The sequence below is a fragment of the Nicotiana tabacum genome, chromosome 14 (genome assembly GCF_000715075.1).
Source record: "Nicotiana tabacum cultivar K326 chromosome 14, ASM71507v2, whole genome shotgun sequence".
In the NCBI taxonomy this organism is placed as follows: domain Eukaryota; kingdom Viridiplantae; phylum Streptophyta; class Magnoliopsida; order Solanales; family Solanaceae; genus Nicotiana; species Nicotiana tabacum.
Window position 1 is genome coordinate 50,425,648 of NC_134093.1, and position 17,638 is coordinate 50,443,285.

General features: G+C 40.0%; 2 protein-coding genes and 2 pseudogenes across 2 annotated transcripts; 1 reads left to right on the top strand and 3 right to left on the bottom strand.

Moving 5' to 3' along the window:
- Nucleotides 1-3,341: 3,341 nt before the first annotated feature.
- Nucleotides 3,342-4,923, top strand: LOC107780124 (non-specific lipid transfer protein GPI-anchored 26). Its single transcript, XM_016600643.2, has 3 exons — nt 3,342-3,806; nt 4,401-4,445; nt 4,550-4,923. Exons 1-3 carry the CDS (start codon nt 3,482-3,484, stop codon nt 4,675-4,677), a joined length of 498 nt encoding a protein of 165 aa, XP_016456129.1. The 5' UTR covers nt 3,342-3,481; the 3' UTR covers nt 4,678-4,923.
- Nucleotides 4,924-5,316: 393 nt separating this feature from the next.
- On the bottom strand, nt 5,317-6,204 carry LOC107780121 (uncharacterized). The gene has a single exon (XM_016600641.2). The coding sequence runs from the start codon at nt 6,062-6,064 to the stop codon at nt 5,456-5,458; it is 609 nt and encodes a 202-aa protein (XP_016456127.1). The 5' UTR covers nt 6,065-6,204; the 3' UTR covers nt 5,317-5,455.
- A 136-nt stretch (nt 6,205-6,340) lies between these two features.
- On the bottom strand, nt 6,341-9,120 carry LOC142168728 (uncharacterized; annotated as a pseudogene).
- A 108-nt stretch (nt 9,121-9,228) lies between these two features.
- On the bottom strand, nt 9,229-9,879 carry LOC142168727 (uncharacterized; annotated as a pseudogene).
- Between the last annotated feature and the right edge of the window lie 7,759 nt (nt 9,880-17,638).

The following is a 17,638-nucleotide window of genomic DNA, read 5'->3' on the forward strand; positions in this document are numbered from 1 at the left end:
TACAGTACGGAGTGACTGAGTGTGGTTAGTATCGAGCATGGTGAGTGAGAATACGAGATAGAGGGATTGAGTACCCTAAGAGTGTGAGTACATGAGTTCATCACTGAGATTCATTATATTTGATATGCGTACTTGAGATACAGGCATAGAGATACATTACCTCACGCTACCCGATTTTGATGACATTCATGATATCACATGCATATTGACATGTAGGCATAGAGATGTACTTTTCTCATGCTATCTGAAAAATGAAACCTCTTATTTATTGTTGAAAGGTTGTTTTTTTGGGAAAACGCAATTTTCTAACTTACTCATATATTTTTGGGGTTTTCGGTGAAAGATTTGAGATTTACTGTTGTACTTGAAAAGTATGCCTATTTTCTGTAACTGTGAACGAGCTAAGTCATTTCTTGTACCATCTTTATTATTGCTGGTTATTGGAGTTGGACTCTGACCTTTGTCCCAGCTCGTCACTACTTTCAACTTAAGATTAGGTTTGTTACTTATTGAGTACATGGGGTCGATTGTAGTCATACTACACTTCTGCACCTTGCGTGCAGATATTGAATATTGATGTTACTGCGTACGGCGGGAGTTGGATTTGAAGATATACATGCGTTCCAGTTATGGCTATCACTTGCCCTTGGTAGCATTAGATTCGAATTCTATTCATTTATATTTCAAACAGATATTGTACTTATTTCAATTCAGTTTTTTTTTTTGAAAAAACAAAATCAAAATCTTAGAAGCTCATGATTTGTACTACCAATCCTTGAGAAATTCTTTGTATAAAAGCAGTTGTATTATCTTTTCTTCTCTTAATAAATCTCCTTAAATTGGATAGTTGGTTATTGGCTTACCTAACGGGTTGGGTTAGGTGCCATCACGACTAGTTGGATTTTGGGTCGTGACACATACAATGATACAAATACATTATATTCTATACAAATACACTCAAATTTGAGTGTATTCTATATTTTTCAATGCAAATCTAGTTTATGTTTTTGTATTTTCGCTTGTATTTATGTATTCCGAAGGTTATTTTTTATGGCAGATCCTTGTATTTTTTGAATACACCCAAATTAAATATAGTAAATTAAATACAGTGTAAAAACAGCTACGAATGAATACAGTGAATTAAATACATTAGAATATCACTGTTTTTGTAATTTTTAATGTTTGAATACAGTTGAAAAATATAGTGAAATTGAATAAATGTAAAATAGTTAAAAATGAATATAGCCGAATTGAATACAGTGTATACAACCGAATTGAATAGAGCGATATACACCATATTTTTTAATTTTTTGTTGTCTGAATACAACTGCATTCAATACAGTGAAATTTAATACAATGTAAAATATATAAGAATGAATCTATCCGAATCGAATACAGTGTATACAACCGAATTGAATACATCGACATGCATCCCATGGCAAGTAATTAGTAGCTACGGAATGTAATTAGCTAAATTATAGCTACGCCCAGCAATAGGGGTGGCAAACGGACGGGTCGGGTCGGATATGGGATGGGTCGAAAATAGGTAATGAAAAAATTGATAAATTATCCGACCTGACCCATATTTAATACGAAAAAAATGAGTTAACATGCGGATAATATGGGTAACCATATTATCCATGGCTTCTTGAATATGATTGCTTTTGGGATAATTCTTATTCTCTCAAACTTGAGCAACCCCACAATTTGAAGTTTTAGAAATGTAAAAGTTAAACCCACTAGTTATCCATTGGTTATCGGGTTAGCGGGTCGGGGCTGAACGGGTAAGGGATCCAAATGGGTAGATGGTTAGATTGTTTAAGATTGTACACGTGTCTCTCTAAAAGGGTCCGTTAGTGATGGGGGAAAGAATATTAAAATAGATTAATAGTGTAGGAAAGTATAACCGGGGGTACTAATAACTAATTATCAATAGTACATGGACACAAATGACCCTTTTCCATTGCTACTTCTTATTGGCCGTATTAATATCTCTATTGCATTTTCTTAATAATAATTTCATTACTTGAATATATTATTTGGATGATTGCAATGAGAATGAGGAATTTTTCAGGCAATTTATCATGATTACTTCATTTGGATATTTATTTTTTGTAAAAAGAAGAAACATCTCAACTTATAAGCTCAAAATCGAAAATCCAAGTTATCCAAACCGATTAATCCGAAATCGAATTTAAAAAATTCGATCCAATCCGAGCTTATTTGGATTGGATTTGGATTCTCATTTATTCAATTCGAAAATCGAAAATCCAAACCGAAATTTTCGTATCCAATCCGAACTGCCCAAACGCCCACCCCTAAAATATATGAACCTTCTATTTCTTGAAAGTCTTCAGATTTGAACAACTTAAGCCTTAGGATTTTCTGTTTGTGACCAGTGTTTTAAAAGGAGTTTTCGGGGCGAACCCTGGGGCTAGGCGCACCAAAACTTCCCCGAGGCAATGGTGTGGGGCGAAAGTCTCAAGAGGCGTACGCCCTGCAATTCGAAACGTACGCCCGGGCGTTCGGGGCATACATCCGGGTGTTTGATGTGCGTTTTTTTAGTGAGGCGTAAGCCCCAGAGACTTTTTCAAATTAAAACAAAATTTGTTGAATACATCCTTCATATAATACCCAAATTCTCAAAAGTCAGCTTGTAATTACTCAAAAGTTTTAAAAAGGAACTGAAATGTATTAAATTTAAAAGTCAAGAACTTTTTTATTGATTGAAGCCTTAATTTATGATCTTTCTCAATTCTTTATCTTATCCGCTAGTATGCTAATATCTCCCAAAAGCAACATAATTCAATTTTGTTTTTACAAATAAAATGAGAACTCCATTCTCCTTCATAGCTGCAAGTTCAAAGTTCAAATTGCAGGTCAGTCATCCTTTTTGTTCCTCCATGTAGAAAACTTTATTCTTTTCGACTCAAGTTATTGTACTTGTAAGTAGCGTATAATAAATTATTTTGACTAATATTTTGTGGGGATGTGGGGATGGAGCACACATATATATATATAATTTTCTTCAATTTTTATGCAATTTACCTGTTTATAAATATTAATTGTCATTATATTATTTTATAAAATATTAAAAAATAAATACGCGTGGGTCTTACGCCCCGTGTCTCGGGGCTTACGCCAAACACCTTTTAAACCACTGTCTGTAACTAGTCAAATAATAGTACAATTGGTTATCAAGAGTTGGTAACCTACCCAACTAACTACTTTGAAGTCCCACAACTACCTAATTGCTATGTAAATTGTGACAACAATAGTTTTAATGTCAATGATTTGAACTATTGCTTTTTTATTGGTCACCAATTTTTAAAACATCTTCTTTTGACTCTTCCCTCCTCTATTTTTCCTATATAAAAAAAAAAAAAAAAGCACAACCTTTCTTCTTCTACCAAGATTGTGTGATCAAACATACTTCAATCAGAAACAATTTTCTCTTCATTTCAGTGTGATTTAAAGTCCAATGGCAAATCTAGGGAGCAGAATGGGTTTGTTCGCGATTGTGTTCACAATGATCTGGGCAGGAGTTGTTTCTCAATCGAGCGATGACTGCACGAATGTGTTGATCAGCATGTCACCTTGCTTGAACTATATTACTGGCAACTCCTCTGTGCCATCTTCAGGTTGCTGCACGCAGCTTAGCACGGTGGTTAAGAACAAACCCGAATGCTTGTGCCAGGTCCTCAGTGGTGGTGCCTCTAACTTGGGGTTAAACATTAACCAGACTCAGGCTTTGGCACTTCCTACTGCTTGCAAAGTTCAGACTCCACCTCTTAGCCAGTGCAATGGTAAGAAGCAAAATTCATTCTAAAATCTCACATTAAAAGTTCCTAGGAAGAAAGCCTATAGATTACTCTTATGAATTTAGAGTTTTCACATCACTTTAGAGGTGGGTCTAGGTTACATTCAAATCGAGTCTAGTCACAATATATCAATTGATCAATCGCCTAAGCTTCAATTAATGATAGATTATTAGGATTTTTGTTTATTTCGTTTATACCATTTAATTTTATATATATGGGGTTCGAGCCAAAAGTAGTGGGCGTGATCGTACCTAGTGCAGAAACATGGCTGCATACCTTCATCACCTGTGTGGTATATAGCCGGTAAATATTTATTTATCTGCACCCCATGTTTACACCAAATTAAGAAATTTAACCTTAGCAGTTACAATCTAAAGTGAGGATACACGTCTTAATCATAATTAAGTGATAAATGCGTAAATAAAATACACATGTCTTACATTTGTCGGTCTGATATAAACATCAAGTTGCGAATAAGTGGAAAAAATAGACTGAATGCTTTAGAGAAATTCAAGAGGCTCTCAGCCTACTTATACTTTGGGATTTAGATTCTTCACTGACATCAGTTATGTGGAACAGCTGATTCACCAAATAGCTCTCCTGCTGGAACCCCAAATACTCCAGGTTCAGTACTTTTCCCTTCAAATTCTAGTACTATTATTTTTCAGGAACATCAAGTTTGCATTTCACAAAATGCATAACTTAACACCATCTCAAATGTGTGACAGGACGTGGATCTAACGCAGTACCATCCCAAGATGGTTCCAATGATGCAACTTCAACTAAGATGGCAGCTCCTCTTTTATTCTTCCTTCTCTTCATTGCTTCCTATGCTTCAATATTCACCCTGGCCTGAGATTTCAGAATTGAGACTACGACTAAGATATTGGAATTGCTCTGTTGATAGATCCATATTCGAATGTGCTTATTTTACTTATTGATTTTCAATTAGCTCTTCTATTTTAGTTCGTATCTCTAGTCATTTTGTTGCTGGGATTTTATTAGTCATCGAATTTCTTATTCTTTAGTTGCCTATTTTTTTTTTCTTGGATTGTGTTAACATTATACAATTTTGTATTGTATTCGGTACGTATTAGTTGAATTTTCAATTTGGGAGATTGATCTATAAATTACCTAACCTCAGAACATAAGCATGCGCCTGAACTGGGTAGCCAGAAAATAATCCGCAAACAAACAAAAATTGATCAATAAAAGAAAATAAAGATGCATGTTTCAACCGATCAACTTGCTCATTTAACACAAGGAGTCTAGTAAAATCTCACTAGTAGGGTCTGGGGAGGGTAGTGTGTATGTAGACTTTACTCCTATCCCGAGGGAGTAGAGAGGCTATTCAGAACGACCCTCGGCTCAAGAAGACAAAGAGAGACAATATATCAGTACCATCAACATAAACCATAGGGATAATAACAGCATCATAAAGACCAAAAAATAGATGAAAAGCAAAAGCAATAACCAGTAAATAGACCCGGCACTATAAAAAATGAAAGAGTAGTGAGAACATAATATTAACCACTAGCAGTCTAATACAAAAATCCTATCAGACTAGCCTCGCATAGGTACAAAGTAGAAATAGTGTTCCATCTTGATCAAACACAACCACTAAACACATCCTATTACATAAAGTAGGTAACTTGAGGATCAGTGGATAAAAGACTAAACATAACAATATCTCTTGGTCTTCCCTTAAGAAGATAATACTTCCTCAGAACACCTTCCTTTATAAAACCAGCCTTCTCCAACACCCTCTGTGATCCTGGATTTTCAACATCCACCACAGCTTCAAGCCTCTCCAAGTGTGGCCACTCGATGAATATGGTGGTGGCCGCCATCTTCACCGCCTTGGTAGCGATACCTTTGCCCCAATACTTTGATGATAACTCATATCCAATTTCACCCCTGCACCTATTACTTCCATGAAATGGCAATACAGAAATAGAACCAATTGGCTTGCCGTTTAAGCAAATTGCTCGGAACCATGGATGTGGTATAACAACATCAGCAATGTATCTCATCGCATCTTCTTTACATTTGAATGTGAAACCAGAACAGAACTTATTGACGTTTTCATCCGCAGACCATTCCATAAAATCATCAACATCTCTGAGGTCCAATAGGCGGAGACTTACGTCTGAATAATCCACTGTAGCAGCATCTTCTTTGTCACTCAACTTCAACTTCTCAATTTTCATTGGCAAGTCTTCACAGGATGAACCAGATTCCATTGCCTCCAGATAAAAATTTTACTTAAGCATAGAAAACACAAGTTTCTTGGTTTAATAGGTAACATATTATATTATAGTTCTAGAGATCAAGTGAAACATGACCAAGCTGGCCCTTTATATAATTCAAAAAGTGAAGAATAAAGAATTTTTTAGGAAATTTCTTAGGTCTACTAACCGGAGTCAACTAGGTAATTTACAGCTCTTATTACTTGGTCGCTAAGGAATGGAACTATTACTGGTCGTGTGCGGACAAAAAAGGTGAGCATAGACTTTCTTAGCCGCCTCACTTGATACAATCCAACTTTTCTTGGTGAATTCATCATAAGTAGTAAATTAATTAGGATGCTATTTTCAGTTCAATATCATTGATATTCCAGTAACTCCATGATGCTTGCAATGTTTTAAACATTACACTAAAAGTTCTTCAAATAGTTCTTTGTTTGAAATCTATTTAGAAAATCTTACACAGCCCCCTCCAAAATCTGAAAACAAAGAAGTGTTATAAAATAATACTCAGTTCACTCCCAATTTATGTAAGTCTTTTTTTAATCGGTCCAAAAAATAATAACACAGTTTCTATATTTAGTGACAATTTAATTTTAATTTCTTATTTTACCGTTAAAAAGATAATTTATAGTCACATAAATTTTTATGATTTATTTTAGACCATAAATTCAAAAGTCTTTATTTATTTTTTAAACTTCGTGTCAAGTGAGATACCCTTACCTAAATATTAAGGGAGGGAGTAGAAAAGAGAAAAGGAGTCTCCTATTTGTAGGAGAAGATAACTCCGTTCCCAACGACAAGGGTGCTAACTTTTTGGACAAGAATTCGAGCTATCAGATAATTTCTTTTCTTCTCAAAAAATTTTCTTTGCTAGACCTAACTACACAATGAATGGACATCTATAAATAATAGTATTCATAACAAGAACGATATATCTTTGAGAGCCTTTTTCCCCCATCATTTAGGTGGTAAAAGAATTCAGAAGTAACAGACACATCTTCATCATTTCCACCTAGTAAATAAGAAAATTGTGATTTCTCTAAACATGACTAGTTGAACTGAATGACCAAAAACTGAATGATAGGAAGCTAGAAACCCACAAGGATAAACTAAGAAATCTAGTTGAGCTTTAAATGCAATAACAGACGTAGGATATAGTTCTAACTTCTAAGTTATGGCCTTGCTTCTAGCCTTATCTTTTAAGGAGAAACTAATCTAAACAGAAGCGCTTCTCCTAGAGAACATCCAGCCATACTCATAGTTTTCCACAATAATGACCGACATTTACAAAAGAGCGACGGATCATACTTGTCTACAGGATCGTATGCCTTCTGATATGGTCAAAAACTCACTCAACTAAACTTACAAATCTAACAGCAGAGTCAACAGAGGAGATCACAGCAAGAACCAGTCCTAAAAATGAACTCGTAACGATACCTCTCAGGATGTTGATGATCTTTTGGTAAGGCTGGAAGTTACCAATAAATTAAAGATTTTCTAACCAATTACATGAGTAAGTGACTTGTGGATCAGTGGATAAAAGACTAACATAACAATGTCTCTCGGTTTCCCTTTAAGAAGATAATACTTCCTCAAACACTTTCCTTCCTACAGCCAGCCTTCTCCAACACCCTCTCTGATCCTGGATCATCAACGTAACATTTACCACAGCTGCAAGTCTCTCTCTCTGAGTGTGGCCACTCCACAAATATGACAGCTGCCACCATCTTCACCACCTATTACTTCCATGAATGGTGATACAAAAATAGAACCAATTGGCTTACCATTTAAGCAAATTGCTAGGAACCATGGATGTGGCATAACAACATCAGCAATGTATCTCATCGCGTCTTCTTTGGATGTGAAAGTGTCATGAGAACAGAACTTATTAACGTTGTCATCTGCAAAGCATTGCATATATCATCAACATCTGTGAGGTCCAAGAGACGAGAGTTATGTCTGAACAATCATTTGCAACAGCATATTCATTTATGGTCACTCAACTTCAGCTTCTCCACTTTCACTGACAACTTTTCATTATGATGAGTGAGATCGCAAGATTAATCAGATTCCATAGCCTCAAAATCCAATTTTTCTTGGTTTTATAGGTTAAATATTATAGTTTTAGAGAAGTGAAACATGACCAAGCTGGCCCTTTATATAAGTCTATCATAAGGAATAAAGAAGGTTTCAAGGAAATTACTAGGTCTTTACTGTTCTTATAACTCGTCACCAAGGAATGAAACTATATCCCAGATCATTTGCAAACAACAGAAAAGAGCGGCAACTTTCTTAGCCACCTCACTTAACTCTTACAAAATTCATCGTAAAGTACTAAACAATTAATTAGGATGTTGTTTTCAGTTCAACATCTATTAGATTCCAATAATTCCATGATGTTTGAAAATTCTTAAACTTTACCTTACATGGTCTTTAAATAGTTCATGTTTGAAATCTCACAAAATCTTTACGCCGTCCACTTTAAGATATGAAAACAAATTTTTTTGGAGGGTATGTCTCTGAGAGCCATTTTTCTTTCGTGCTTTTAAGTGATATTAAGAGTATCTAACACACCTCTTCATCATATCCAAGTAGTAGAAAGTATCAATAATGTGCACTCTCCATACATGATTATGAGCTGAAATACTGAATACTGAACACTGAACAATAGAAAGCTAGAAAGCACAAGGATAAAGTAGCAAACAATTTGAACCTAAATGCAAGAAAAGCATTGAAAGTAGGACATGATGCTGCTAGTATCACCAAGTTGAAGTAAGAGTTCTCTCCTTTTACCTTAGTAACAAGCTAAAATAAGTATTTACGGTGCTCGATACTATATACATACACATTATTTCATCATATCCAGCCATATTCTAGTCTCTAACATGGGAAATTTATTAAGATCAGGTTATCTAGAACATCCGGCCATATCTGTACTTTTCCACATTATCACAATGATATTTAAAAAAGAGAGGTGGCTCATACTTGCCACAAGATCGCATGCCTTCTGATATGGTCAAGAACTTACTCAACTACGACTTACAAATACAATAAGAGAGTAAATAAAGGATCATATCTAAAACTAGAAATCCTGATGACCTCTTGATATAGCGTAGCGACGATAAAGTAATCATTATCTAAGATGGAACAGAATCATCTCAAAGGAAGCGGCATCAAAATATATCCAAGAAGTTGGTGAAGAATACAGGGTACAAGGAATTGTTCCTAGGCTACAAAGATGGCTATTCCAATTCCGTTGAATGATTTTCCCTATTTGGTGATGCTGGAAGTTACAAACTAGTTAAAGATTTTCTAACCTATTACATAAAGTAAGAGACTTGTGGATCAGTGGATAAAAGACCAAACATAACAATATCTCTTGGTTTCCTGTAAGATAATACTTCCTCGAAACACCTTTCTTCGTAAAGCCAGCCTTCTCCAACACCCTCTGTCATCCTAAATTATCAACATCCACCACCGCTTCCAATCTCTCCAAGCGTGGCCACTTGAATATGGTGGCAGCCGCCAGGTTCACCGCCTTGGTTGCTATCCCTTTGCCCCAATACCTCTAAATCATAACCATGTTCTCCGCTGCACTTATTACTTCCATGAAAAGGGGATACAGAAATAGAACCAATTAGCTTGCTGTTTAAGTGAATTGTTTGGAACATGGATGTGGTATAGCAACATCAGCAATGTATCTCATCGCCTCTTCTTTGGATGTGAAAGTGTCACAAGATCAGAACTATTTAACATTTTCATCAGGCAAATCATTCCATAAAATCTTCAACATCAATTAGCTCCAACATCCGGAGAGTGTCTTAATAATCATCTCTGCAGCATCTTATTTGTCACTCAGCTTCAAATTCTCCTCCATTTTCACTAACAACTTCTCATTATGATGAGCATGATGACAGGCTGAATTTACTGACAACCAAGTTCTCTTGGTTTTATAGTTATAGATTATAACTTTAGAGAAGTGAAACATGACCAACTTGGCCCTTCTGTCTAATTCAACTCGAAGAATAAAGAATCTTCCAGGAATTAGTTAAAAATCTGTTAAATTCCAATCCATCTATGATGTTTTAAAATTATTAATAGGACAGTAAAAGATCTTTAAATTGTTCATTCTTTGAAATATAATCTCGCCCCCCCCCCCCCCCCCCCATTTGGTTGGTGGTGTAGTGTCCTGTCAACTCAAAGGTTGGAAAACTTTGAAGGTTGATAGTGAAACGCACAGCCCATAAAATCATTTCATTACACGATGCACAAAAAGAGGGAAATGCATACTTTAGGTAAATAAGCATCACAAAAGTAGGTTTTGTAAAACACCAACCTCGTCTTAACTGGGTAGTACTGACAAATACAGCAAGCCATCAGCGAACGTTTGGTAAAACAAAGGCCTAACATCTCAGGGATAATGAATATTAGCAAATTCATTCCATTCTTCACTTGGACCTCCACATAGTGCAGCAAATGCCCGGAATGGAGCATCATCTCCGATATCAAACCAACCTCGTCTGATATGGCGAATCTTCAGCCTGGTGAGTGACAATGGGGCTGAATGTGCCGTGACAATCAGTCACAATAAACATCTGTGCGATATGGCATGACAGATTGGAGTATAGAACAGGAGGAAATATTCCAGCAAAGGCATATCGATTACCATCATGCTTAACTTTGAAAGTCCACCAAGCAGTACCAGTTGTATCGTGGATATCAATGGACTTGAGAGGAATTCCAGCATTCTTCATGTGAGGAAGGATGCCGCAATAGCGTGCGATAGGGAATTCCTCGCAGGAGCAACCTTCATTTTCAGTTCCCTCGGGATATGTTGGCACAATGGTCTTAATGTTCACAGTCATCTCAATATTGAACACACCAATGTTAGAGATCGCCTCAGCAAAAGGGACGGGCAACTCAATATTCTTTGTGTATCGAGCAGAATTTGTATACCTGTTGGAATAAGTTCCGAAGGTGCGGTGAATGTTACGCAGCTTTGCATAGAGCGCGGACATACACACGTCAGCCGTTACAGTAGCGTGATCCGCAGCTTCAGCATCTGCAATCATCAATACTATTAGAAAACTCAAAATGATATTTACATAAAACAAACATGCTTTACAGAGTAGTACAAAGCAACAACCGCAGCAAAGTGCCAAAGTCCGTTGAAGATTTAAGTGCAAAGCACAGTTAAAGCGTGAGCTATAGTAGAAAAAAGCGCCAGTAAAATGTAATACAAGGAAACGTACCTTTAGACAAACAATAATTATTTGGACAAAAAGAACGGAAGAACTATCATTAAACTATATAGATGCAATTAAAATCATATCAATCAAGTTCAAGGACCATTTTAAAATTTTGATGTAGTTGAAAAACGTCGTTACAGGTTTGCAGTGGCTAGTTCTCGTATACCAAATCTCCAATTTCTTTATCTTAATGACTAGAAGTTCAGTCATGATATTTTCTTAACAACAAATGCACTTTGACAACTATATATAGTCTAGTCTTGTACTCTTAAAGACTGAACCCATCGATGAAGATGTGCATGACTTAGCATGCTAGCTTCACTGGTGAAGCGCAAAGACTGAACCCATCGATGAAGATGTGCATGACTTAGCATGCTAGCTTCACTGGTGAAGCGCAGTTAGCACCTTGGCCCCTACACTAATGAGCCAACAAAGCGAGGCGAAGCACACAACCTGGGCTTCACTAGCTTCAGGACTTAAGCGTTTAACCAACATGGATGCTTTATAAATCAAATAACAACAGCTACTACTACTACTAGGCATCACTGCCATGTTTTCCATTTAAGCCCAACTCATGTCTTCATCATACCAAATAGAAAATAATTCGGAATTAGATATGAACCTCTAATTATTTACATTTGAACTTGTTTTCTCTGCGTATAGGTATTTCTATACTTTAGCAACTCACTTAAGATAGTGCAGTCTTATGAAATAGCCAAGGATAAGGACCTAACATAGTCTCTTTAAATAAGCGTATATCAACTAGCTAATGGGGCATTAAAGTGCAATACGTGTAAGTTATCTTTACTTTGAGACATAGGTGTCATAAAGACAATGAAAGCTCAAGTCTTATGTAAAATCATTATCTATTGATTAAAGAGGTAAAATAAGAAATTGGCTTTGAGTGAATGTGGATCACATTAAAGAAGAATCAACTTACAATCAACGTCCATAAGGCTTTCGAAATCCAAGAACGTTAGCATCACGCAAGCTCTGCATAAACGCTGGAGGGATCGTTATAGACAACCTCTGTGGGACTCGCTGAAAGTATTCGACAGTATCGTCTGCCGATCTCACTTGTGTATCAACACGTTGTCTCTTTATGGAAGTTCCAGCACCTTGTGTATCCATTGGAGAAGGTTGATTAAAGCTAATTAGGTGAAACACATAGTATTAATTACCCGACTCTATCGCGGTAGAGGCGGTTGATAAGCCGATAAGCACAGCGCTAGAGAAAGTCAACAAGTATACTATTACGCGGCGCCTTCCTGAAGTTCCTTGGAAGGGCGACGTAAGGCTAAGCAACCGATGTCAGTGCGGTTGCTATGCGCCAACTGAGGCCCTCGCCGTACGCTAGACTAGATTGTCAGTGCCGTACGGGAAAGCCAATGTCGTGAGCAATTGAGCAGCGGAAAAATGAGCAACTGATGATGAAAGCTGATGATTGTATTAATGATGATGAAAGCTATTACAAGATGAAATGCGGTGTCGGGGGGGAGAGACACCAGTACAGAGAATTGTTTGAATGCTTGAATGTTTGAATGCTTTGGTCCCCCTTAATAATGCTTAAAAAAATAAACCAAAGTTACATGAGTTGACCTAAGAAAGCTGTAGAAGCACACTGAAAATGAATGAAGTAAAACTACTCTATAATTACAATGAAAAGGACTTAGTCTTCTATGGAAGCAAGTCCGATGGCAGCAACTTTGTCTTGAGCAGCAGGGTCTGCGCGCGCATTGCTGTGGGCGCGCGCGGCACTATTTGGATCTGCCAGCGGCTGGGCGCTGGTGCTTGGCATTGGGTCTGCGCGCGGGGCACTGTCTGGGTGTGCGGCGCTGATGGCAACAGGATGATTTGTGCACGCGGCATTGTCGGTGCGCGCGGCACTGATGGCATTGGCCAGCCGCTGGGCGCTGGCATTGATTATCGGTGGGGCGACAGAGGCGCATGCTCGCTTGTCACTTGGCGCTGCCGAGACCACGGGGCCGACCGTGGCGCTAGGCGTTGGGAGGCTTGCCGGGACGCCACGGGGCGCGTCCAAGGGGTCATGGGTCGATGATGGAAAGCAGCCCATGACATTCTCCCCCACCTGAGTTGGCGACGTCCTCGGAGCCTTACCTGCAGGATGATGATGGTTGGTCAGGCTCTTGATGGCTGGGAGGTCTGTTCCCCTCGGTGCTGTGAGATGTCTTTCTGAATGATCTTCCATGCATTTCTGAAGTGGCCTGAGGCGGCTGACATGGAAGACTGGATGGATTTTCCACCAGGCTGGTGTGTTCAGCTGGTATGTGGATTTCCCGATGGAAAAAGGCCTGATGTAGCTTGGCAATAGGCGAGGATCTTGGGTCCTCTTTGCAAACAAGTTTCGCCTCGGGGTTTTTACCATCACTTTGTCCCCTGCTTGATGTTGGGCAAAGTGACGGTTTTGTTCGGCATGCCTCGTTGCCCTGTCTTGGGCCCTGACAAGATAGCTCCGCACTATCTTCAAAGTTTGTTCCCATTCTGTAGAGAAACTGGCAGCTCGATGAGATGATAGTATGGTTGGTGCATTCACATTATGTGGGAGTAGCGGTTGCTGTCCGGTAACAATTTCAAAAGCGCTTTTGTTTGTATGGGCGCACTTTTGTGAATTGAAACACAGCTGAGCAGTATCCAGAAGCTTCACCCAATGTGTTTGTGACCCGGTAGCAAATTGGCAAAGATATTCCTCTAGCATTTTATTGAACCAGTCTGTTTGATCATGTGTTTGCTGATGATGATGGTCTGAGTTGTAACTCAATTTGGATCCGAGGCAACTGAAGAGTTGGGTCCAAAACTTGCTAGTGAAGCGTGGGTCGCAGTCACTGATGATGTTGCTGGGCATACCCCAATGTTTGACAACATGGGAGAAGAAGAGTCGAGCTGTTTCTTCTGCCGACATGTTCTGTGGGGCTGCGATGAAGGTAGCATACTTGGAAAACAGGTCTACTACCACCATGATGGTTGCATGATTTCCGACCTTGGGTAATCCTGTGATGAAATTCAGGGAAATGCTTTCCCAAGGTCTCTGTGGGACAGGTAGCGGCTCCAAGAGTCCCGCTTGTGCTGGGTGATCCGACTTGGCCTTTGGGAATGCTTGGCAAGTCTTCACACAATGAGGGGCGCCATGAGCTGTTGGACCCCGATGATGTGATGCCTGTTTGATGATGTTGAGGGCAGCCGGAACTGTGGGTTCAGGTCTGTTGGTTCCCTCCTTAAACTGTATGGCTGTGATGTTTCCAGCGGCCATCTTCTTGGATATGCACGGTATGGTGTGGGGTTTGGCCCCGTTGTCTCCCATCATTAGGAGCATGTTGGTATATGGTACCGGGATGGTGTTGGTCTGCCTGAGGAATTCCAATCCCACTATCAGTTCGAAGTCATCGATGATAGCTATGCGTAGGTCGAATATTCCCTTGTATGGGCCAAGCTGGATTGGCGCTTCTTTGGCTATTCCACTCACTTGCTGAGATGGAGAGTTGATAGCCTTGACACGACCCTTGCATTTTTGCAATGCTAGACCGAGGCGTTGCACCTGAGTTGAGGCCAGGTAGTTGTGGCTAGCACCCGTGTCTATCAATGCCCGAATAGGTCTGCCGTTTACTTTCATGTCAACGAACATTAAGGTCCTCTTTTGTGATGTGGGAGGCCTCTCGTCCGCCTTTCCTTTCCCTTTCTTGTCGATTGGGAATGCTTTCTTCTTGGGGTTGCCAGTACTGGTTCCGGCCAAGGTATCATGAATGGAGCCGACAAATGCGTTGAAGGCACCTACTTGATCGGTGCCGTCTGAGTCGTCGGTATCTGTCTCGTCATCGTCAACAGTTTGTTGAAAATTGACTTGTGTATTGGGGCATTGATTGTTCCAATGTTCCCCGCCGCAATGACGGCATTCTGATGGGGGCTTTCTCCCCTGATGGTTGTTGACTGATGCAGTAGTGTTACTGCTTGAGGAAGGAGTCTTGGATTTGGATGCACCTCGATCTCCTCCGTTTCTATTGGGACCACCGTTGCTAGGTTGGCTCCCATTGTATCCCCCTCGGACAGGCGGCTGGGGCCTATCCTTCTGAGTTTCCAACTGATAATCCCCAAGGCACTCTGCAGCTTGAATGGCCTTGGGCAGGGTATCTACCCGTTGTCTTTGCAGTTCCATACGAGCATGAGGTTTCAAACCTTCTATGAATGCGAATAGTTTGTCTTTGTCCCCCATATCCCGTATGTTTAGCATGAGTGCGGAGAATTCATGCACGTAGTCCCGCACCGACCTGGTGTGGCGGAGTTCACACAACTTTCTTCGTGAATTGTATTCCACATTTTCGGGGAAGAACTGCAGGCGTATGGCGGCCTTCAGTTCTGCCCATGTCTGGAGAGTATCTTCACCGGCCCTGATGGCTTCATATTTGACTCGCCACCAGAGTTTTGCATCGCCTTGAAGATACATGGCAGCAGTTGCTACCTTTTTGGATTCTTCCAAATGTCCAACGGCATCAAAGTATTGTTCGATGTCGAAGATGAAGTTTTCCACTTCTTTAGCATCCCGGGCTCCGTTGTATGGCTTGGGCTCCGGAATTTTTAGCTTTTGTGGCATGGGGGCAATGTTCATGGCACCCCTGATGTGGTTTTCGCCTCCTTTGAGCAGGCTTTGAAGTGCAGCATTGACAACATTGAGCTGGCCTGTCAAGTTGTCTATGGTTTGCTACATGACTGTCAGTCTGTCTGCCTCTAGTTCCCGATGGGCTAAATCCTCGGCACGCTCCTGTTGGAGGTCCTCGAATTGGCCATGAATTTTGGTTGCCTCGACGGCAGCCGTTTGTCGGTCTTCCTCAGAGTCTTGACTGATGTTTGCTATGTCATTTTCGGCCTGCTGCATTCTGCGGTCCAGGTCGTCCAACCTTTGCACTAGGCTGGTTTTTAGATCAGGCAACGTATCCACGATGGGCCGTAATGCGTCGACCGTCTCTTCTAGGGTCGTGATGCGATCCCCGTGATTCACCATGGTCAGAAATGGTGATGATGATGCCAATGAGTTCCCTCGTCCGATGTCGAGCCTAGGCTCTGATACCAACTGTTACGTGGCGCCTTCCTGAAGTTCCTTGGAAGGGCGACGTAAGGCTAAGCAACCGATGTCAGTGCGGTTGCTATGTGCCAACTGAGGCCCTCGCCGTACGCTAGACTAGATTGTCAGTGCCGTACGGGAAAGCCAATGTCGTGAGCAATTGAGCAGCGGAAAAATGAGCAACTGATGATGAAAGCTGATGATTGTATTAATGATGATGAAAGCTATTACAAGATGAAATGCGGTGTCGGGGGGGAGAGACACCAGTACAGAGAATTGTTTGAATGCTTGAATGTTTGAATGCTTTGGTCCCCCTTAATAATGCTTAAAAAAAATAAACCAAAGTTACATGAGTTGACCTAAGAAAGCTGTAGAAGCACACTGAAAATGAATGAAGTAAAACTACTCTATAATTACAATGAAAAGGACTTAGTCTTCTATGGAAGCAAGTCCGATGGCAGCAACTTTGTCTTGAGCAGCAGGGTCTGCGCGCGTATTGCTGTGGGCGCGCGCGGCACTATTTGGATCTGCCAGCGGCTGGGCGCTGGTGCTTGGCATTGGGTCTGCGCGCGGGGCACTGTCTGGGTGTGCGGCGCTGATGGCAACAAGATGATTTGTGCGCGCGGCATTGTGGGTGCGCGCGGCACTGATGGCATTGGCCAGCCGCCGGGCGCTGGCATTGATTATCGGTGGGGCGACAGAGGCGCATGCTCGCTTGTCACTTGGCGCTGCCGAGACCACGAGGCCGACCGTGGCGCTAGGCGTTGGGAGGCTTGCCGGGACGCCACGGGGCGCGTCCAAGGGGTCATGGGTCGATGATGGAAAGCAGCCCATGACAATACATATGGAGCTGCCACTGGCTCCAATTTGAGATATATAGCTGGCAGTCCAACAAGAATCAAGCAATTTCGATCAAACCAGATTAATAAAGTTCTTCAATTGGGAAAAAGAAACTGTTTCGAATGAAATGATCTAACAACAATTTTTAAAACAGAGTAAACAAGATAAAATAAACAAACAATTTAATTAAATAATTTATTTATTTAAAACCCTAATAATCTAACCTTCTATCTCTCAGAGAAAAAGAATAAACACGCAACTTTATAACTTATTTATGTATTAAACAAAATGAAATAAATACATAAACTAAATGAAATAAATTGTGAATACCCAAATTAACATAAACAAGTGTTTCCTATGTCCCATTTTATACATGACATTTTCTAATTTTTTAATTTGCATAAAAGA